The sequence below is a fragment of the Rattus norvegicus genome, chromosome 2 (assembly GCF_036323735.1).
Source record: "Rattus norvegicus strain BN/NHsdMcwi chromosome 2, GRCr8, whole genome shotgun sequence".
Lineage (NCBI taxonomy): Eukaryota > Metazoa > Chordata > Mammalia > Rodentia > Muridae > Rattus > Rattus norvegicus.
Genome location: NC_086020.1, coordinates 180450763 through 180474210, shown reverse-complemented (window position 1 = coordinate 180474210; position 23448 = coordinate 180450763). Strand labels below are relative to the sequence as shown.

Genomic DNA, 23448 nt, shown 5'->3' with positions numbered 1-23448 from the left:
AACACAGAATATTTCTCTTTTACGTACATCATTTGGTGTTCTTGAAAGGCTATATACCTAAGTACGTATTATAACCTAAGGCTTTCCTCAGCTGTCCTTTACTCTCCAATCCCAGACACCCTGCTGGGTAATACATGTAATGAAGAGGACAGGAAATGATGCTGTTGATTTTCAGGGTATCAGTTCTTGTGACAGCCTGTCTTAAAGGTGTTCTCTTGTGTAAACAGCATTCCTTGTTTCTTTGACAAAATACTCTATCTTGAGAGAAGGAATGAAACTTAGGCTCATTTTGCAAGGTTGCTGCAAACGAGTGCTGACAAGAAAGAGAAAAGCCAGAAAGTCCTAAAATAGGAGTTGGGAAATGATGTTGATGTTCAGAGAGACAAGTTCAGTTGATACTTCATAGCTCCATCTCTCTTCTCTGAATTGATCACCTCTGAACACTCTCATGTAATCTCTTTCAGATCCTGAGACTCCAGCACTATGTCTTACCAACAGCAGCAGTGCAAGCAGCCTTGCCAGCCTCCTCCTGTGTGCCCACCTCCAAAGTGCCCTGAGCCATGTCCTCCTCCAAAGTGCCCAGAGCCTTGTCCTCCTCCAAAGTGCCCTGAGCCATGTCCTCCTCCAAAGTGCCCAGAGCCTTGTCCTCCTCCAAAGTGCACAGAGCCTTGTCCTCCTCCCTCATACCAACAGAAATGCCCTCCTGTGCAACCGCCTCCAACCTGCCAGCAGAAATGTCCACCAAAGAGCAAGTAAGGACTTCAGTACTCATCAGGACAAGGGGGAGAGAAGAGAATCTGTCTCACGTACTTGCAAAGGAACACCTTCCTCTTCCCTCCAAAGTCTTTCATGAATAAACAGGAATCTTCTAAACTTTTCCCTCTCCATGTGCCTGTGATGACCCCTTACACAGAAGACTTCCTGCTTTTGGTATCAAGAACCTGCTGAAAATGATCTTTCCTAAGTGATTAAGTGTTCCAGATACTCAGTGGGAAATATCGCTCTTATCTACCCTGTGCACTCAGAAAATGTTTCTCAAGATGTCAGTCACCTTAATTGTAGTGCTGCCACTGTGATTCCTGAATAAAGCACAATCTGTTGAATGGTATTAATGGATCCTCTTTTTCTTTTTTCTTTTTTCTTTTCTTTTTCATTAGATAGGTTTTATTTTTACTTCAAATGTTATCACCTTTCCAGGTTTCCTAGTCATGAGTCCCCCTATTCCATCCCCCTCCCCTACTTCTGTAAGGGTGTTCACCCTCCACACACATCCCCATTCCATTCGCACCCTCCTAACATTGCCCTGCAATTTGAGGCCCCACCTTGGCAGGACCAAGGGCTTCTCCTCCCATTGGTACCCAAGAAGGCCCTCCTCTGTTACATATGCCGCTAGAGCCATGGGTCTGTCCATGTGTTGGCTATGGGTAGTGGTTCAGTCTTTTGGAGCTCTGGTTGTTTGATATTGTTGTTCTTATGGGATTTTAAGTTCCTTTGACTCCTTCAATCCCTTCTTCCAACAGGGACCCGTTCTCATTTATATATAATCTGTATCTCCATGTAAAGCAAGCTCTCACTGTCCATTCCTTTAGTCTCTACTCCAAACTTTGTCTCCATTCTCCTTCTATGAATATTCTATGAATATTTTTGTTTCCTGTTTTAAGAAGGACTGAAGCATCTGCACTTTGGTCACCCTTTTTCTAGAGCTTCAGGTGGTCTCTGGATTGTATCATGGGTAATTTGAGTTTTAGGGCTAATATTCACTTATCAGTGAGTGCATACCATGTGGGTTATTTTGTGATTAGGTTTTACTCAAGATGATATTTTCTAGTTTCATATATTTGCTTATGATTTTCATGAAGTTATTGTTTTTAATATCTCAGTAGTACTCTATTGAGTAAATGTACCTCATTTTCTGTATCCATTCCTCTGTTGAAGGACGTATGGGTTCTTCCAGCTTCTGTCTATTATAAATAAGGCTGCTATGAACATAGTGGAGCATGTATCTGTGTTGTATGTTGGAGCATCATTTGAGTATATGCACAGGAAAGGTATAGCTGGGAACTCAGGTAGTGAGTTTTTCTGAGGAACCTCCAGACAGATTTCCAGAGTGTTTGTACCAGTTTGCAATTCCACCAACAATGGAGAAGTGTTCCTCTTTCTCCATATCATTGCCAGCATCTGTTGTCACCTGAGTTTTTGATCTTAGCCATTCTCACTGGTGTGAGGTGGGAATCTCAGGGTAGTTTTGATTTGCATTTCTCTGATGACTAAGGATGTTGAAAATTTCTTTAGCTGCTTCTCAGCCATTCAGTATTCCTCACCTGAGATTTCTTTTTTTAGCTCTGTACTCAATTTTTAATAGTGTTGTTTGTTTCTCTCTAGTCTAACTTCTTGAGTTCCTTGTACATATTGCTTACTAGTCCTCTACCTGATGCAGCATTGGTAAAGATCTTTTCCCACTCTGCTGGTTGCCACTTTATCTTAATGACAATTTCCTTTGCCTGAAGAAGTTCTGCTGTTTTATGAAGTCCCATTTGTTGATTCTTGATCTTAGAGCATAAGCCATTGGTGTTTTGATCAGGAAAATTTCCTAGGTTCCCAATGCGTTTGAGTCTGTTCTGTAATTTTAGTTCTATTAGTTTGAGTGTATCTGGTTTTATGTGGAGGTCTTTGATTCACTTGGATTAAGCTTCGTACAGAGTGATTAGAATGGGTCAATTTGCATTCTTCTGCATGTTGCCCTTCAGTTGAACTGTAACCATCTGTTGAAAATGCTATCTTTTTTTCCACTGGATGGTATTAGCTCTTTTGATAAAGATCAAGTGACCATAGGTGTGTGGGTTCATTTCTGGATCTTCAATTTTATTCTATTTATCTACCTGCCTGTCTCTGTAGCAATGCCATACACATTTTACCACTATTGCTCTGTTATACTGCATGATATCAGTCATGGTGCTTCCCCCAGAAGTTCATTTATTGTTGAGGATACTTTTCACTATCCTGGGTTTTTTGTTATTCCAAATGAATTTGTAAATTCCTTTTTCTAACTCTATGAAGAATGGAGTTGGAATTTTGATGGGGATTGCATTGAATCTTTAGGTTGCTTTTGGTAAAAGGCCATTTTTATTATATTCATCCTGCCAATCAAATCATTGAGCATGGGAGGTCTTTCCATCTTCTGAGATCTTCTTCAATTTCTTTTGTCAGAGACTTGAAGTTCTTTTCATACAGATCTTTCAGTTTCTTGATTAGAGTCACATTGAGATATTTTATGTTATTTGTGACTATTGCATCGGGTGTCATTTCCTTAATTTCTTTCTCAGGCTGTTTTTCCTTTGTGGAAGGAAACCTTTGAGGAAGGTTACTGATTTGTTTGGGTTAATGATATACCCAGACACTTTGCTGAAGTTGTTTATCAGGCTTAGTAGTTCTCTGGTGGAACGTTTGGGGTCACATAAGGATACTATCATATCGTCTACAAATAGTGATATTTTGACTTCTTCCTTTCCAATTTGTACACCTTAGACCTCCTTTTGTTTTCTGATATCTCTGGCTAGGGCTTCGAGTACTGTATTGAAAAAGAGGAGAGAGTGCACTACCTTGTCTAGTCCCTGATTTTTTAGTGGGATTACTTCAAGTTTCTGTTCATTTAGTTTAATGTTAGCTACAGGATTGCAGTATATGATTTTTACTACATTTAGTGCCTTGGATTCTTCACCTTTCCAGGACTTTTATCAAGAAGGGGTGTTGAATTTTGTCAAATGCTTTCTCTGCATATAATGAAATGATCATGTAATTTTTTCTTTAAATTTGTTTACATTCTGTTGATGGATTTCCATATATTGAACCATCCCTGCATAACTGGGATAATGCTTGCTTGACTATGATGGATGATCGTTTTGATGTGTGCAGGAGAATTCTTTTGAGTATTTTTGTGTCAATATTCATAAGGGAAATTGGCCTGAAGTTCTCGTTCTTTGTTGGATCTTTGTGTGGTTTAGCTATGTGCATAATTGTGGATTCATAGAAATAATTGGCCACTGTTCCTTTTGTTTCTATACTGTGAAATAGTTTGGACAGTGTTGGTAAGACATCTTCTATGAAGTTCTGATAGGATTCTGCAATAAACTTATCTGGTCCTGGCCTTTTTTGGTTGGAAGGTTTTAATAACTGTTTCTATTTCATTAGGATTTATGAGATCATTTAGATGGTTTATCTGATCCTGATTTAACATTGATACCTGATATCTGTCTGAAAATTGTCCATATCATACAAATTTTCCATTGAATAGAGATTTTTATTGAATACAGGCTTTTGCAGTAGGATCTTACGATTTTTTGAATTCCCTCTGATTCTGTTGTTATGTCCCCTTTTTCACTTCTGATTTTGTTACTTTGGATACACTCTCTTTGCCCTCTGGTTATTCGGGCTAAGGGTTTATCTATCTTGCTTATTTTCTCAAAGAAGCAGCTCCTGGTTTGGTTGATTCTTTGTATAGTCCTTTTCGTTTCTACTTGGTTTGTTTTAGCCCTGGTTTTGATTATTTTCTGCCTTCTACTCATCTTGGGTGTATTTGATTCTTTTTCTTTTAGAGATTTAAGTGGGCTGTCAAGCTGCTAGTGTATGCTCTCCTGTTTCCTTTTGCAGGTACTCAAAGCTATGGGTTTTCCATTTAGCACTGCTTTCATTGTGTCCTGTAAGTTTGCATATGTTGTGCTTTCATTTTCATTAAATTCTAAAAAGTCATTAATTTCTTTCTTTATTTCTTCCTTGATCCAAATTGTCCTTGAGTAAAGTGTTGTTCAACTTCCATTTATTTGTGGACTTTCTGTAATTATTGTTGCTTTTGATGACCAGTCTTTGTCAATGGTGATGTAATAGTATGCATGAGATTATTTCTCTCTTCCAGCATCTTTTGAGGCCTGTTCTGTCACCGACTATATGGTTTGGTTTTGGAGAAGGTACCATGAGGTGCTGAGAAGAAGGTATATTCTTTTGTTTTAGGATGAAGTGTTCTATAAATATCTATTAAATACATTTGGTTCATGATTTCTGTTAGTTTCTCTATATATCTTTTTAGTTTCTGTGTCCATGATCTGTCCATTGATGAGAGTGGGGTGTTGAAATCTCCTACTATTATTATGTGAGGTGCAATGTGTGCTTTGAGCTTTAGTAAGGTTTCTTTTATGAATGTAGGAGCTCTTGCATTTGGAGCATACATATTTAGGATTGAGAGTTCATTTTGGTGGATTTTTCTTTGACGAATATGAAGTGTCCTTCCTTATCCTTTTTAATGACTTTTGGTTTAAAGTCACTTTTATTCGATATTAGAATAGCTGCCCTAGATTATTTCTTCAGAACGTTTGCCTGGAAAGTTGTTTTCCAGCCTCTTACTCTGTGGTAGTTTCTGTCTTTGTTACTGAGTTGTTTTTCCCTTATGCAGCAAAATGCTGGGTCCTCTATACATATCCAATCTTTTAGTTTGTGTATTTTTATTAGGGACTTGAGTCGAGTGATGTTGAGAGATATAAAGAAGAGTGATTGTTGTTTCCTGTAATTTTTGTTCTTAGAGGTAGAATTATGTTTGTGTGGCTACCTTCTTTTGGTTTCACTGCAAGGAGATTACTTCTTGCTTTTTATAGGGTGTAGTTTTTCTTCTTATGTTGGACTTTTCCATCTATTATTCTTTGTAGGGCTGGATTTGTAGAAAGATATTGTGTACATTTGGTTTTGTCATGGAATATCTTGGTTTCTCCATCTATGTTAATTGAGAGTTTTGCTGGATACAGTAACTTGGGCTGTCATTTGTTTTCTCTTAGGGTCTGTATGACATCTATCCAGGATCTTCTGGCTTTCATAGTCTCTGGTGAGGAGTCTGGTGTGATTCTGATAGGTCTGCATTTATATGTTTCTTGACCTTTTTCCCTTACTGCTTTAATATTCTTTCTTTATTTTGTACATTTGGTGTTTTGACTATTATGTGATGGGAGGAGTTTCTTTTCTGGTCCAATGTATTTAGAATTCTGTAGGCTTCTTGTATGTTTATGGGCATCTCTTTCTTTAGGTTAGGGAAGTTTTCTTCTATGATTTTGTTGAAGATATTTACTGGTCCTTTGAGCCGGGAGTCTTCACTCTCTTCTATATCTATTATGCTTAGGTTTGATCTTCTCATTGAGTCCTGGATTTCCTGTATGTTTGGACCAGTAGCTTTTTCTGTTTTACATTATTTTGACAGTTGTGTCAATGATTTCTATGGAATCTTCTGCTCCTGAGATTCTCTCTTCTATCTCTTGTATTCTGTTGGTGATGGTTTTATCTATGCCTCCTTGTCTCTTCCTTTGGTTTTCTATATCCAGGGTTGTTTCCCTGTGTTCTTTCTTTATTGCTTCTATTTCCATTTTTAATTCCTTGAACTGTTTGATTGTGTTTTCCTGGAATTCTTTCAGGGATTTTTGTGATTCCTCTCTATACGCTTCTACTTGTTTACTTATGTTTTTTTGTTTACTTATGGTTTCTCTAAGGGAGTTCTTCATGTCTTTCTTGAAGTCCTCCAAAATCATGATTAAATATGATTTTAAATCTAGATCTTGCTTTTCTGGTGTGTTTGGGTATTCAATGTTTGTTTTGGTGGGAGAATTGGGCTCTGATGATGCCATGTAGTCTTGGTTTCTGTGGCTTGGGTTCCTTTGCTTGCCTCTCGCCATCAGGTTGTCTCTGGTGTTACTATGTTCTGCTATTTTTGACATTTGCTAGACAGTCCTCTACGCCTGTGTGTCAGGAGTGCTGTAGACCTGTTTTCCTGTTTTCTTTCAGCCAGTTATGGGAACAGAGTGTTCTGCTTTTGGGCATGTAGTCTTTCCGACTGGTCTTCAGCTGTTCCTGTGGACCTGTGTTCTGAGTTCACCAGGCAGGTTGCCTGGAGCAGAAAAGTTCGTCTTACCTGTGGTCCCGTGGCTCAAGTTTGCTCATGTGGTGTTGCTTTTGAGCTCTCCGTGAGGGCAGCAAACAGGAGGGACTGTGCCGCCTTTTCTGGGAGTCCCTGTGCACCAGGGTCCCAGATGGCATTAGGTGTTTTCCTCTGGAGTCAGAAATGTGGGCAGAGTGTAGTCTCTTCAGGCTTCCCAGGCGTGTCTGCCTCTCTGAAGGTTTAGTTCTTTCTCCCAGGTGATTTGGGAGCAGAGAACTATTGATCCAGTCCCTTCAGGTCCTGGCGGTGTCTGGAGCTCAAGGGACCTGCAGCTCCAGTGCCCCTATCTTCGGGTTCCCAGAGGCCATATACAGTTTCCTCTTGGGCCAGGGATATGGGCAGGTGTGGGCAGTATTGGTGGGCTCTCCCGCTCTGCAGTCTCAGGAGTGCCCACCTGTCTGGGCGGTGAGCACTCTCTCCCAAGGGGTTTTGGAGCAGTGAGCTCAGCATCTACTTTTCTATGCAGTACAAATTTCTTTGATGTTACTATTATCGATTTCTATATTTTAGATATAATGAACTGTTGTTTATATTAACCAAACGTCAGGATATAATGGTTATAATTTGTTCCACATATTAAAGTCTATTATTATTTCATGCCTGGTACTTTAAAATGTTTTTTCCTGTTTCCTTTCTTTCTTTTTTTTTCCTTTCTTTCTTCCTTCCTTTTTTCCTACTTAATTTCCATTCTCTCTCTCTCTCTCTCTCTCTCTCTCTCTCTCTCTCTGTCTCTCTCTCTCTTCTCTTTCTCTCTCTTTTGTCTCTTGTAAAAATTAGTATTCATTAAATATTTTATTTCTTTACATTCCTAATGTTTCCACTTCCCAGTCCCTCCACTGTGGTATTCATTCACCAATTGCCCTTTCCTGCTAAACACTGATGTGTTTTCCCCTCCCTAGCATGCCCTCTCCTTAGGGCACTAAGTCTCTACAGGACTAACAACATCAGTCAGTTGCTGGTAGAGCCTCTCTGAGGACAGCCATGCTTGTCTCCCATCTGCAAGCATAACATAACGTCAGTAATAGTGTCAGTGTTTGGTGCCTGTCAGTGGGATGGACGACAAGTTGGGCAGGTCATTGGTGAGCCTCTGCTCCATCCTTGTCCCTGCTCCTCTTCCAGATGTGAACACACTTGGAACAGAACTTTTACACTCGGGTTAGAGTCCCCAATCCTCCACTAGGAGGCCTCTAAAAATTGGAGTTGTTCTCTTCATACTCTACATCCCAACTCTCAGGCATCTATGCCAGGTTCACATACTTGTCCATCCTATTACTATAACATTTAGACTCTTGTGCTTGTTGAAGTCATTATGCTTCTAAGCACAACAGGATTGGTGAACATATGAACTTTCAGAGAATGTGATAGTAGTCACAGGATGAGGACAGGCCTAGGCCTGAATGCGTTTCAGTACTGAGAGTCAAACAGACACCCAGAAACTTAATCTACAAAATATCTTCAGCTGACAATCATTTGCAAATGAACAATACATTTTTTCCAAGCGTCTTAGTAGGTATACAAACTATTCAAGTCTATGACACATGACCAGCTGGAGCTGTTTAACAGAAAGGGAATTCATTAGAATTTTGTGATTTTTTCCTGTTATCCTGTTTGCTTGTTTACTATGGTTACACATTTGTATTTTTTTTCCTTTTAAAATGAAATTTCTGTGTTTGCCAACCTGTGTGTCTCTATATTTCTGAGTGTTTCCTGTAGTTCTTCATTGGTTCTTGAGGTTTTGACTTGTGACAATGACAACCAGGGAGACAGACTGAAACCAGAGACACTCAGGCACAGCACTGTTCTCAGTAGTAAGCAGTGTTTACAGTTTTGGGTTCACCCCGACATGTGAAGGCCATTTATGATATCTTTATGCATATATTTCCATTCATTCATTTTTATGGATCCTATGTCATACATGTATGTTCAAGTGCTGAATTGCATCCCCTACTTAGTAGAATAGAGAGTATTTTCTGAAACCGTAAAAGGTGGACTGCAGAGAAGTATGCCAATCCATCTGGAATCATATAAGCACCTGTGTTCCTAGTTTATAATAAATGAAATTTAGTAAATTTTATATAAATATAAATCAATATGATTTCTTTAGTTTTTATTAAATCATTTTGATGACATTTGTACCATTACTCTCTTCTGTTTTGTATTGAACTCTCTACCACTTTTTCCACAGGAATTACCTCCTCTTTATTCTATTACGTGTACATGTATGCGTTTGTGTATGTTTTAATGCACATGAATACAATGTTTAGGATGTCAGATGGTGGTACCGGGTTCTATGGGGGTGGAAGTATAGGGATTTGTGATCTGATAGACATTCATGTTGGCAAGAGAACTTGGGTCCCTTGCGAGAAGTTAAATGTTCTTAACCCTTGAACCATCTCTCTTGCCACTTCTCTTTCTCTCTCTCTCTCTCTCTCTCTCTCTCTCTCTCTCTCTCTCTCTCTCTTCTTTCCCTATTTGTTCTGCTTTTCTTTTTCTGTCTTTTTTCCTTCCTTTATTTCTTACTTCTTTTTGTCTGTCTTCCTGTCTTTCATATTTTTCTTTCTTTTTCTTTCTCTTTCTCCACACCACCCCTCTCTTTATTTTTCTGGCTCCTCTCCTTTAGTTTGAGTTACCTGTGGATTTTCGATATTAGTCCTGCATGGGATGTTGTAGGTATTTGTCAAGGGGGGGGATACATATAATACAGCACAACACTTTAGAACTCAAGGAAACTATCCACTGGTTAGCACAACCATGATGGATATGCCTAGGAGAAGGGGAGACCTGAAGACTAAGTGTCCTAAGGACTACATTCGTTGTAGAGTTTTCCTCTGTTTGTTGCTCTCAAGGCCACCATACTCCTCCTAATCAATGAGTTATATGAATTCTTTAGGAGGTTTTTAGTCCCTCAGTGTGCAGTGTGACTGATACAATATTAGTGATGGATCTTTTTCAAGCAATGATACTGGAGCAGATTTATGAATTAACTACCACCCTTAGAATGTAGAAGGGTGAAGAAAATTATCACAGGTGGCAAAGGGAGAAAGGGGGAGGAAAAAAGGCCAAGACCATGTATAGAAGGAGATAGGAGAGAGAAGTACAGAGGGTCAGGAAATTTAATGAAGGTATGTAACAGTGGGGGTTGGGGAACTGGGGGAAGGTATGAGAAAGACACAGATGCCAGAAAGTCAAGAGAGTCCCAGGACCCAAGAGGGATGGTATTAGGTGAAATACCTAAGAAAGGGGAGAGAGAACTTGTAGCGACCATATCCATAAGTTAGGTACAGCCCCCAGTTGAGGAACAGGGTCACCCACACATCTTAAAAATATTAGCACAAAATTGTTCCTGTTTAAAGGAAATGCACAGAGTGAAGCAGAAACTGAAGGAAAGACTATCTAGAGGCTAACACACCAAGGGATCCATCTCATCTGCAGATACCAAAACCATTCAAGATTCTTAATGCCAAAATTGTTTGCCGAGAGGATCCTGGTATGGCTGTCCTCTGAGAGGCTCTTCCAGAGCCTGACCAATACAAATATGAATGTTGTAGCAAACCACTGGACTAAATATTGGACAACAATGGAGGAGTTATGGGAAAGACTGAAAAAGCTGAAAGGATTTACAACCTTATAGAAAGAGCCCCATTATCAATGAACCATGTGCCCCAGAGCTCACATGAACTAAATCACCAACCAAAGAGTACACATGGACAGACTCATGGCTCCAGCTGCTTAAGTAACAGAGGTTTCCCTTATTCGGTATCAATGGGAGGGGAGGCCCTTCATCCTGTGGATACTCAATGATCCAAGGTAGGGGAAGGCTAGGGGAGAGAGGCAGGATTGGTTAGGGGAATGGTTGAGATCTCTTATAGAGGCAGGGAAGAAGGGGAGAAGGAGAATGTGATAGGGGTTTGTGGAGGGGAAAACAGGTAGGCAGATAAAATTTGAAATGCAAACAAATAAAATAACCAATAAAAAAGAGAAAGAATTTACATATGTGGATTTTTAGCAAAAGTTGGTTAAGATGTTTTTCTTAATGACTTTGACATAGAAAATACTGGAGAACCATTTAATGTTCAAAAAGCAAACTCCTAATAATTGAAGGAGTTTTCTTAGGTCATGGAACAAGAACAATGGCAGTCCAACAAATACTAGTTGATTTGTGTTTTGTTTAGGCTGAGCTTGTGATCCAGGTGATGGATAAATTCTTGTACCAAATTTTGCTGTCAGCTTTCGGGTAGCATTTACTAAAAAGTTGTTTTTGAGTCGGTGTGGCTTTGAAGATTTAAAGTAGAAGATAGTGTTGGCTTTTTATATACAAATGTTTACATTTTTGATGCTTTGAAGGGTTTTTATGATTTTGCTTTAAGACTAAAAATAAGATGAATGGTTTCTTCTTTGTAACTGAAATTTCAGCCTGTCAGTAAGAAAGAGTGGCTGTGAAAAAATATTCTAGCTTATGTTTTTTTAATTTATAGTAAGTTGCTTAGGTATGGTTAAAAGTGTACTCTTGGAACTAATGTGTCTTTTACTGTATTACATAAAATGTTCAATCATGTAATGTTATTAGGGAAAATGGTACTTTTTAACTCATGGTAATTATTCATATAAATAAAAATAGAATATAATCACATTGAAATTTTTATGTTGCTTGAAAGATTTCTTGGGATACATAAACTTGAAGAAGAAATAAAGTTTTTTGAGCTTGTGGAACCAAACTACATACATGGGATGTGTGTGTGTGTGTGTGTGTGTGTGTGTGTGTGTGTGTGTGTGTGTGTGTTCTCTGTGTGCCTATATTCCCTTTCCCTTTTCTCTGTCCTGAGAGAGTTTACCTCTGGGAAACAACGCATTAAAGTTTATTTCTTCAGAAAGAAGTCTACCCAGTGAATAATTGCCTACTCCATACCTCCTGAAATTAACCCGACCTATTGAAACTGTCTTAAACAGGCATTTATACTTAAAAACTTGTTATAACACATGTCCCCAAAGCTGTTGCCAGTAAGTTGGATTTGTTCTTGTACCTGGGATGACTTTTCTGTCCTCAGTGGGAGAGGAAGTGCCTAGCCTCACAGACTTGAAGTGCCAGGATGTGGGTGGGGGATAACCAATTGAGCCCCTCCCTTCCAGGGAAAATTGGAGGTTGTTGGGGTAAGGATTGTCTGAGGGAGTGGTCACAAGGAAGGCAGTGAGTAGGATGTAAAGTGAAAGAATAAAATAAATAAAATGCAAAATAAAATAAAATGGAAAGCCTGTTTTTCTTAACAATGTGCTACCCATTCATATATTTCTATAATTAGTTTCTATTCTTGGTCATGATTTGTGCACAATTTCAGTATCTGATTTATTGGAAGCCATGACATCAAAGTTATATTAGCTTCATTTAAGGAGAAGCATTTTCAACTGCTATTCATAAAAATATTGTACAATATACAAATATTTCATTCTTAAATGAAAATGTAAATTTCCTAGTTAAATTAAATTTAAAAGTAACTTGATATAACTGCTTTTGCTGCACATCCAGTGTCCTAATAGGTTCAAGTCTAAAGATTTAAAGCTTTAAACATTGCTTTGGTTTTCTAATAATTCAAAAGGAAATTGTTCAATCTCCGTGTATTTCTACAACTTTCAAGTATACTTCTTCCTGTTTCTATTTTTCCGCAGGGCAGTATCAGTTTTTCATTTTGTTATGATTACCTTCTGTCATAAACCTTGGTGTATCACAGAGGACTTATCTCCATATAAGACAGTGCATTTCACAATGTCATGTAGTTCAGCCTGTAGGGTTTGGCTTGAGAATGAGATATATTTCACATTTTGAATATGAAGAATTTTTTGTTGGAGCTTTTTTGTGTGTTTTTGGGAAGATTATCTGTGGCTGGCAGTGGTATACATATGAGGGTTATTCCTTTTTCTCCCTGATGAATATCTCTATTCGTGTCTATCAGTGATTAATTATTAAAATTTTGCGAACTTGGCTTATATATATAAAGCTGCAGTTTCTCAGTTGATTGTTTCCTTTTTTCCATGTAGTGGTACTTTTTCATTCCTCTGCTTGGCTTTAAAGTTTCTGTTGCAGATGATGAACACCAATTCATGGAAGCCTAATCATTCTACTTTTTTGGAGAATGACTTTTTTCACATGTTCACTTCTATCTTTGTACAGCATTGTGTTAATGGTCTTTAGAAAGTAACACAACAAAAACCTGAAGGCTTTTTTTAATTGGATATTTCCATTTTATTTTTAATGGAGTTTCATTATAGTGCACGCAGTGAGTGGTACCATGACTCAAGCAAACATTGCTGACAGTTCAAACCAAGGTCCGTATATTCCACACTTACAATGTTTACCATTGATTATGGTGAAAACAATCCTGTGATGTAGAAATTTGACAATACAAAAAGGTTCACTGAACTTATGTTTGCATTGATTGTAGCTTAGATAATTTTCGAAAACTTTTCATATTCTTCTGTCACCTACACTGAACTCATGGAAACCAATGTCATCCTGTAAGACTCTGTGATTTGAAATTTGAGAGAAATCACACAGTATTTGTTTTCCACTTCTTGAGTAACTTCAGTTAACATGCCTGAGTTTTGTTCATAGTTATTGCATACTATGCTCTTTCTTTTACATGCCCATTCGATATTATTTTCATTATATGTATATATATATATATGATGTTTGTTTTTTGTCTATGTCATCTGTCACTAGGATATGGATTGTATTTAGGACAGAAACTAAAGCCAGAAGAAACATTTAGAAAATTAACGTGTACAATTCCTATTCTTTTAGCAATATATTATACATTAAAATATGCACGTTGCTGAAATAAGTTCAATTAATATTGGAAAACGTTGATGGTAATGTATAAAAATTCATACATTTCAACAATGTCTTCAAAAACATATATGTTTATCTAATATTGATTCAATAATTTGTATAATCAAAAATGGCTTTTTCTAATAGAATTAAATAAATGAATTAAAATTACTAAAAATAACATTTTAATTAATTTTGTCAGATTTAATATGACCGTAATTTAAGTAAAGGGATAGGAAATTAGAAAGTCGTACTTGTAACTACATGGGAGGGAGGTTAAAGTGTAAGACTTATGGTCTTTCTGTGTATGTGTTTCCGTTTCTCTGTTTGAGTCTTTGTGTGCCTCAGCTCCTGTCTGCCCCGTACCCCATATGTTTGTTATGTCTTACCAACAGTGTCAGTGTAAGCAGCCTTGCTAGTCTCCTGCTGTGTGCCCACCTCCGATGTACCCCAAGCGTTGTCCTCCTCCAAAGTGCCCTGAACACCTAAGAAAGAACATGGAACTTTAGTTTTGGTACAGTCTTGTGTTCATATTTAGAAGGGAGTTCAAATATATACCCCAAAAGTGTCCTTTGACATGCTGTCCCAAAAAACATCAAGACCCAAGACCAGGTAGGGGTATATCATTCAAAATGCAAATAAATAAAGTAACCAATAAAAAAAGAGAAAGAATTTAAAGATGTAGATTTTAAGCAAAAGTTGGTTAAGATATTTTTCTTAGTGACTTTGACATAGAAAATATTGGAGAACAATTTAATGTTCAAAATACACACTCTTGACAATTGAAAAAGGAGTTTTTCAGGTAATGGAACAAGAACAATGGCAGCCCAACAACTACTAGTTGATGTATGTTTTTTGCTAAGGCTGGGCTGGTAATCAGGTGATGACAAAAATCTTGTACTAAGTTTTGCTTCAGCTTTCTGATATGATGTACCAAAAGGTTGTTTGTGATTTGGTGTGGTCTTTGAAGATTTAAAGTAGAAGATGCTGATGGTTTTTACATATAAAAGTTTATACTTGTGACTCTGAAGGGTTTTTATGGCATTGCTTTAAGACTAATAATAAAATGAATGATTCTTCCTTGGTGACTATAAAGTTCAGACTGTCAGTAAGAGAGTCTGACTGTGAAAAAAATATATTGCTAGCTTATATTTGTTAATTTATAATAATTTGCTTAGTTATGGTTATAAATAGGTTCTTGGAAATAATGTGTCTTTAACTTGTATTACATAAAATGTTCAATCATGTAATGGCATTGGGGAAATGGAAATTTTATTTCATGGTAATTATTTACATAAATAAGAGTAGAATATAATCACATTGGCATATTTATATTGCTTGAAAGATTTCATTGTGATATATAAACTATTGAAGAAGGAAAATGTTTTTGGAGCTTGTGGAACCTTGCTTCACACATGGTGTGTGGTGTGTGTGTGTGTGTGTGTGTGTGTGTGTGTGTGTGTGTATGTGTGTGTGTGTGTTTTCAGTGTTTGTATATTTCCTTTTCCTTTTCTCTGTCCCTAGAGAGTTTATCTCTGTGAAACAAAGAATTAAATTTTATTCCTTCAGAAAAATTTTGTTGTGCAAATAATTGCCTATTTCATACCCTCCTTAAATTAACCTGACCTGTTGAAACTGTCTTCAATAGGCATTTATATTTAAAAAAATGTATAACACGTGTCCCCAAAGTTGTTGCCTCTAGGTGGGATTTGTTCTTCTACCTGAGATGCCTTTTCTATCCTCAGTCATAAAGGAAGTGGCGAGCCTCACAAACTTGAAGTGCCAGGGTTGGTGTGGAAGATAAGCAGAGGAGCCCCTCCCTTCCAGGGAATAGTGGAGATTATTGGGATAAGGATTGTGGGAGTAAAGTGGTCAGGAGGGAGGCAATGACAATGAGCAGGTTGTAAAGGGAAAAAATAAAATAAAATATAGTAATATAAAATAGAAGATAGAAAAGTAGTGTTCCATCACGATGTGCTATCCAGTCATATATTTCTATAATTAGTTTCTATTCTTGATCAAGATTTGTGCACAATTTCAGTATTTTATTTATGGGAGGCAGTGGCATCGAAGTTATGTTAGCTTCATGAAGAGAGAAGAACTTTCATATGCTATGGTGGAAAATATTGTATAATATAGAAATATTTCATAATTAAATAAAATGTAAATTTCCAGTTAAATTAAATTTAAAAATACCTTGATACAACTGCCTTTTCTGTATATCCACCGTTCTAATAGGTTCAAGCCTAGAGACTTAAAGCTTTAAACATTACTTTGATTTTCTAATAATTTAAAGAAAATTGTTCATTCTCCATGAATTTGTACTTCTTCCTGTTTCTATTTTTCCATTATTTGATCAAACAGAGGGAAGTATCGCTTTTTAAGTTTGTTAAGATTACTTTCTGTGTAAACTTTGATGTATCACAGAGAAATTATTTCCAGATAAGACTGTGCATTTTACAATGTTGTATAGCTCAGCCTGTAGTATTTTTTATGAGAATGAGATATATTTTATATTTTAAATCTAAAGAATATTTGTTTTAGCTTTTTTGTTCATCTGTAGAGAAGATTATCTATGGCTGATAGAGGCATAAATAGGAGAATTATACTTTTTTCCTTGATGAATATCTCCCTTCCTGTCTACCAGTGATTAATTAATAAAATTTTGCAAACTTGACTTGTATATGTAAAGCTGCAGTTTCTCATTTGATTGTTTCCTTTTTTGACATGTACTGGTACTCTTCATTCCTCTGCTTGGCTTTTAGATTCTGTTGCAGATGATGGTCACTAATTCAGGGAAGCCTAATGATTCTATTTTCTTGGAGTATCATTTTTTTTCACGTGTTCACTTCGATCTGTGTACAGCATTCTGTTAATGGTTTTTTTCGAAATATCAAAATAAACACCTGAAGTCTTTTAATTGGATATTTCCTTTCCATTTTTAATGTAATTTCATCATAGTGCATGTAATGAGTGGTATCATGATTAAATCAAACATTCCTGACAGCTCCAAACTAGGACAGTGTATTCCACAATTTCAAAGTTTATCATCGAATATGGTGAAAACAATCATATAGTGTAGAAATTTGACAATACAAAAAACTTTACTGAACTTACGTTTATATTCATTGTAGCTTAGATAACTTTCAGAAGACTTTTCATATTCTTCTCTTACCTATACAGTTCTCATGGAAACTAAAATCATCCTGTAAGACAGTGTGATCTGAAATTTAAGAGAAATTGCAGAGTATTTGTTTTCCTCTACCTGAGTAACTTCAGTTAATATGTCTGGGTTTTGTCCATAATTATTATAGATTATACTCATTCTTTTACATGCCAATACAGTATTATGTGGTATGAATTTTCATCATATTTATATATATGATATATTTTCATCAATTTACATATGTACATATAATATATATATATATACAAATGTTTGTTATTTTTATGTAGGTCATTTTTCACTTCGGCATGGACTGTATTTAGGACAGAAAATAGACATGAAAAGAAATATTTAGAAAATTATTGTGTACATTTCCTATTCTTTTCGCAATAACTATACAATAAAATATGCAGGATGCTATAATAAATTCAATTAGTACTTGAAATTTTTGATGATATTATATAAAAATTCATACATTTCAACAATGTCTTCAAAACCACGTATGGTTATCTAATATCGTTTCAATAATTTGTATAATAAGAAATGGCTTTTTCTAACAGTATTCAATAAATGAATTAAAATTACAGAAAAATAACATGTTAATTCATTTTGTCAGTTTTAAAAAGACAGTAATTTTGGTAAAGCCATAGAAAATAAGAGAGGGATACTTGTAACTACATGGGAGGGATGTTAAACTGTAAGACTGATGTCTTTCTGTGTATGTGCCTCTGTTTCTCTCTTTGAGTCTTTGTCTGCCTCAGCTCTTACCTGCCTCTTGGGCCATGTATTTGTTATGTCTTACCAACAGCAGCAGTGCAGGCAGCCTTGCCAGTCTCCTCCTGTGTGGCCACCTCTGAAGTGTCCCAATCTTTGTCCTCCTCCAAAGTGCCCTGAACACCTAAGAAAGAACATGGAATTTTAGTTCTAGTACTGTCATGATAAACAGTTTTGTGTACATATTTAGAGGGGAGTTCAAATACATATGCCCACAGTGTCTTTTGACATGCTGTCCTGAAGAATGGCAAGAACAAAGAACTTAAGTGTCTGTTATGAAGGGCATATCATATTTTCCAACATTCAGAAAAATCAGGATTCTCAGGAGGGCGACATGACTAACTCTAGGCATAGAGTTGTCATAGATAAGAAGAAACCATGGTTAAAATCTTTATTACCATCTTTCTTTCAGTCTACAGGGAAATTATCCTTAGAAAACAGGAATTTAATGAGCTAAGGCATTAAAGAATGTTAATAAGCTGAAGTGAACATATAAAACATGTAATTTAGGACTAAAATTGTTGTAACAAAGAAATAAAGTATTGGCTACAATCACAAAATAGAACTTAGGTGGCTAGTAAGGTCAGAAACTGTAAAGAGGGAAATGTCCAGTGAGTCACAGTGATGATGTTCAGGAACAAAAATGGATTTCCAATTTTGTAGAGTCCCAGTCAAGCCTGTCATGCATGGATTTGCATTTTGGTTGGGAAATTTTTGGAACTGCCCACTCTCAGTCACCTCGGCTCCCATTGGGCTGGCCAGCTATTTCTATAAATTGATCCTTGACAGCGTGACTGCAGACTCCTGGTACTCAAGTAAAGAGACTGAGTACCTGGTGAGGGTCTTTTATTTATTTGGTCTGTCTTGTTCTTCCTGTTTACAGTCTTTGGAGGATTAAAGTGTCTTGAGTTCAGTTTTGATTATGAGGTGATCAAAACTTAGTAGTCAGAAACAGAAGAGGATAAAATAATCAAGAGTGATAAGTGACTTTTCCTATACATTTAATAACTTGTAGAACACAGTTTATTTTTTCATACACATTTTTTAAAGTTTTTTGAAAGGCTATACACCTAAGTATCTTTTAGAACCTGAGTCTTCCCTTAGCTGTGCTTTATTCTCGAGCCCAAAACAACCTGCTGGGATGACACACGTAATGAAGAGGACAGGAACTGGTAATATTATTTCTCAGGGCACCAATACTTGTGACAGCTTGTCTTGAAGGTGTTTCCTTATATCAAAAACATTACTTTTTTCCTTGGATCAAAATACTTTCTCTTGAGAAAAGAACTGAAATGCAGAAGGATTTCCCTAGTCTGTTGGGACAGAGTCCTCACAGGAACAGAAAACTGCAACAAACTCTAAAATAGGAGTTGGGAAATAACGATGTTCAGAGAGACAAATGGACTTGATGGTCCATATCTCAACCTGTCTTCTCTGAAGTAATCATTCCTGAACACCCTCATGTAATCTCTTTCAGATCCTGAGACTCCAGCAGTATGTCATACCAACAGCAGCAGTGCAAGCAGCCTTGCCAGCCTCCTCCTGTGTACCCAACCCTGATGTGCCCAGAGCTTTGTCCTCCTCCGAAATGCCAAAAACCTTGTCTTCATCCAAAATGCACTGAACCTTTTGCTGAGCCATGTCCCCATCCCTCATGCCAGCAGTAATGCCCTCCTGTGCAACCTCCTCCCCCATGCCAGCAGAAGTGTCCACCCAGTAGCAAGTGAGACATGAGGACAAGGGAAATAGAACAGGATCTGTCTCATGTACTTGCAAAGGATACTTTCCTCTTCCTTAAAAGGCTGTCATGAATGTAGAGGAATCTTCTACACTTTTTCCCTCTCCATGTACCTGTGCTGACTCCTTACATAGTGGTTTTACTGCTTTTGCTATCAAGAGTCTGCTGAGAATAATGTGTCCTCAGTGATTTGGTGTCCCAGTGGAAAGTGTGGCTGTTATCTATCCTGTGCACTCAGAAGATGTTTCTCAAGCTGTCAAAACCTTAGTTGTAGTGCTGTAATTGTGATTACATTTCCTGAATAAAGTATAATCTGATGAATGATATCCATGTGGTCTTTTCTTCTAATATGTACTCTATTACGATTTTTGTAGGGATTTGCAATTTGGCTTCAAAATTTTGGGACCTGACCACTTTCATTCAGCTCTGCTCCAAATGGGCTTGCCACCTGGTCCTATAAATTGGTCCTTGAACCCATGATTGCAGACTTTTGGTACTCAGGTCATGGAATACATTGAAGAACTTCATCCATTTTCTTTTTCTTGAATTGGTCTTACTTTTTGTGCTTCCTATATCCTATAGTTCTTTAGTTTTATTCATTGACTACCAAGTCATTCAGAATGGCTGTAATCTGTTTTTGACTGACATTTTTGCCATAATCAAGATTATTTTGTGTTGGTTTTCTCAACAGACACATTACTTGACTGTGCATAACTGTGGTGTCTCCTTTGTGACATGCTAATTCACAAGGACTATCTAATCTTCAGACATGAAAGTTCTATTTAGGACACACTCATGTATTCACCTAATACCAACAAGTCTTTTGTTTCTCTTCACTCCTTCCATAGGCATTTTACCTCAACTATTTTGTTTTTGTACTTTTAATTGAAATAACTCTGCCAACTTTCGATTTTAAAAGGTCTGTACTGTTTTAATAAAATTATAGGCCGTTTCCATGACCATTCTCAGAATTGTATGACATCATTATTCATTATCATTGACTATTACTCCTTTATATATGTGTGTTATATTTTCTTAATTTGTCCATTCTGTTCTAAGCAGGTGGGTTGTTGATTTTGAATATTAGGAGTAGTGCTGGAACATAGATGGTTTTCTATGAATTTGAATTGTATGTAGTATAGAATTTTTTTCAATATAATGAATGCAAGTGATGCTGCACAATCATATGAGAGTTTTTCTTCAGTGTTATTTCTTTGGAAGACCCCAAAATTATTTCCATATTTGTTTGATTAATGTACTCCTCTATAATTTCAACTTGTGTTCCTTTTATTCCACTGTTCTGCCAGTTCCTGTTATTGTGTCAATGATACTCATTCTTACACAGGTAAAATTGTTCTGGTGCAATTTTGGGTTTTCTTTCTTTAATAACTGGAAATATTGAACATTTTCTTGTTACTGTTATTTGTGGAAACTGTTAATTATACCCCAAACTTATCTTTAGTAAAAATTGAACTATTTCATGCCTTTTCATTTGCACAGACTACAGAATCTAATTAGTTGTATGTAAGTGAAAATTTTAGAAACTGCTGTAAACATTGTGTGCACCACCCTTACTACCACCTCATTTCCATCTGCGAGATGACCATCTTCATTACCAATTGCACGATTATTATCATAAATGTACAGGCTATCACACTATCCAGTGTTACCTACCTTCCCTATCATTGCCATCCTCACTCTTCTCATCCCTATAAAGCGCATCATATCCATGTCCATCACTATTTACATGCCTATTGACTCCAGGAAGGAAAATATCACTTATACTACCACCTCAATAGCACAATGACAACAGTACAATTGGTCCATTAAAGATGTGGTTTGCACATAATTAGCATAGGTATTGTGTTCCAACACATGTTATATTTCATCTTCCCTTTATTTTCTTATGTGTATTTCATCAATAATATTGAAGATAATAGATGGATGTAATCAGGTTATCATGTTTGTTTATCAGGAGGGGTTTTATGTATGAAGTGAAACATTTTCATATTTTTAATTTTGCTCTCCTACTTATTATCATTATTATTTACATATTAATTTTATATCCTATTCTCAGCCCCTGGTCCTATTCAACTTTTCCCATATTCTCTTCCACATCCTCCCTCACTTTTTCCTAAGAGCAGGTGGGTTCCCCTTTAGGGTATTGCCACCCTCATACATCAATTCGCTGTGAGGCTAAGGGAATCTTCTCCAATGAAGCCAGAGACAAGGCAGCCAAGTTAGAAGGAAGGAGGAATGAATTGACTCTAAGCACAGGGTTGTCATACATGAAGCTAAAACCATAATTAAAATTTTAATACTTTCTTTCAGTCTATTGGAAAATTATATTTAAAAAATAGAACAATAAGTGAGCAAAGGCAACAGAGAATATTAATAAGATAAATAGAACAAATAAAATACATCCTGAAGGACATATGAGAGTTGTAACAGAGGAAAAAAAAAACATTGGTTACAATCACAAAAGAGCACATAGGTAACCACTTAGACCTTACTGAAACTTAAAACAGGGAAGTACTCACTGAGTCACAGCTCTCAACAATGACAATGTCCAGGAACAGGATGTTTCCCATTTTGTAGAGTCCCATTCAAGCCAGTCATGCATGGATTTGCATTTTGGTTTGGAAATTTTCGGACCTGCCTACACTCAGTCACCTCTGTTCCCACTGGGATAACCAGCCAATTCTATAAATTGGTCCTTGACTGGATGACTGCAGACTCCTGACAGTCACATCCTAGACTACTTTGGAGAACCTGGTGAGTATCTTTTCTTGAGTTGGATTGTCATTTTGCTCTTTCTATGTGCTGTAGTCAATTTTGACCGAGTAAGTGTCTTGAGTTCAGTTTTGGTTATGGGATGAATAGGACCTACCTAGAAGTAAGAAAATTCACAGTGGATACAACAGTGAAGAGTAATACATGGATTTCCTTTACATATAATAACATATAGAACACAGGATATTTCCCTTTCATATGCATCATTTGGTCTTCTTTGAAAGGCTATATACCTAAGTAGGTATTACAACCTGAGACTTTCCTCAGCAGTCCTTTGCTCTCCAATCCCAGATACCCTGCTGGGGTAATACATGTAATGAAGAGGACAGGAACTGGTGCTGTTATTTTTCAGGGCACCAGTACTTGTGATAGCCTGTCTTAAAGGTGTTCTCTTGTGTAAACAGCATTACTTGTTCCTTTGACAAAATACTTTCTCTTGAGAGAAGGACTGAAATACAGGATCATTTCGCAAGGCTGCTGCAAACAAGTGCTGACAGGAAAGAGAAAAGCCAGCAATTCCTAAAATAGGAGTTGGGAAATGATGCTGATGTTCAGAGAGACAAGTTCAGTTGATATTTCATAGCACCGTTCTCTTCTCTGAACTGATCACCTCTGAACACTCTCATGTAATCTCTTTCAGATCCTGAGACTCCAGCACTATGTCTTACCAACAGCAGCAGTGCAAGCAGCCTTGCCAGCCTCCTCCTGTGTGCCCACCTCCAAAGTGCCCTGAGCCATGTCCTCCTCCAAAGTGCCCAGAGCCTTGTCCTCCTCCAAAGTGCCCAGAGCCTTGTCCTCCTCCAAAGTGTCCAGAACCTTGTCCTCCTCCCTCATACCAACAGAAATGCCCTCCTGTGCAAGCTCCTCCAACCTGCCAGCTGAAGTGTCCACCAAAGAGCAAGTGAGGACTTCAGGACTCATCAGGACAAGGGGGAGAGAAGAGAATCTGTCTCATATACTTGCAAAGGAACACCTTCCTCTTCCCTCCATAGTCTTTCATGAATGCACAGGAATCTTCTAATCTTTTCCCTCTCCATGTGCCTGTGATGACCCCTTACACAGAAGATTTCCAGCTTTTGGTATCAGGAACCTGCTGAAAATGATCTATCCTAAGTGATTCAGTGTTCCAGATGCTCAGTGAGAATCGTTGCTCTTATCTACCCTGTGCACTCAGAATATGTTTCTCAAGA

General features: G+C 37.2%; 2 protein-coding genes and 1 pseudogene across 2 annotated transcripts; all 3 read left to right on the top strand.

Annotated features, from left to right (window-relative positions):
- The first annotated feature begins 483 nt into the window (after nucleotides 1-483).
- On the top strand, nucleotides 484-756 carry LOC102552940 (small proline-rich protein 2H-like). Its single transcript, XM_039103318.1, has one exon. It carries the CDS (start codon nucleotides 484-486, stop codon nucleotides 754-756), a length of 273 nt encoding a protein of 90 aa, XP_038959246.1.
- Nucleotides 757-19223: 18467 nt separating this feature from the next.
- Nucleotides 19224-19454, top strand: LOC134485744 (small proline-rich protein 2D-like; annotated as a pseudogene).
- A 3463-nt stretch (nucleotides 19455-22917) lies between these two features.
- On the top strand, nucleotides 22918-23163 carry LOC102550890 (small proline-rich protein 2D-like). The gene has a single exon (XM_039103317.1). It carries the CDS (start codon nucleotides 22918-22920, stop codon nucleotides 23161-23163), a length of 246 nt encoding a protein of 81 aa, XP_038959245.1.
- Nucleotides 23164-23448: the final 285 nt, after the last annotated feature.

What these genes read in the sequence shown, in the direction of transcription:
- LOC102550890 (XM_039103317.1), top strand. Translation starts at nt 22,918, where the DNA reads ATGTCTTACCAACAGCAGCAGTGCAAGCAGCCTTGCCAGCCTCCTCCT.
- LOC102552940 (XM_039103318.1), top strand. Translation starts at nt 484, where the DNA reads ATGTCTTACCAACAGCAGCAGTGCAAGCAGCCTTGCCAGCCTCCTCCT.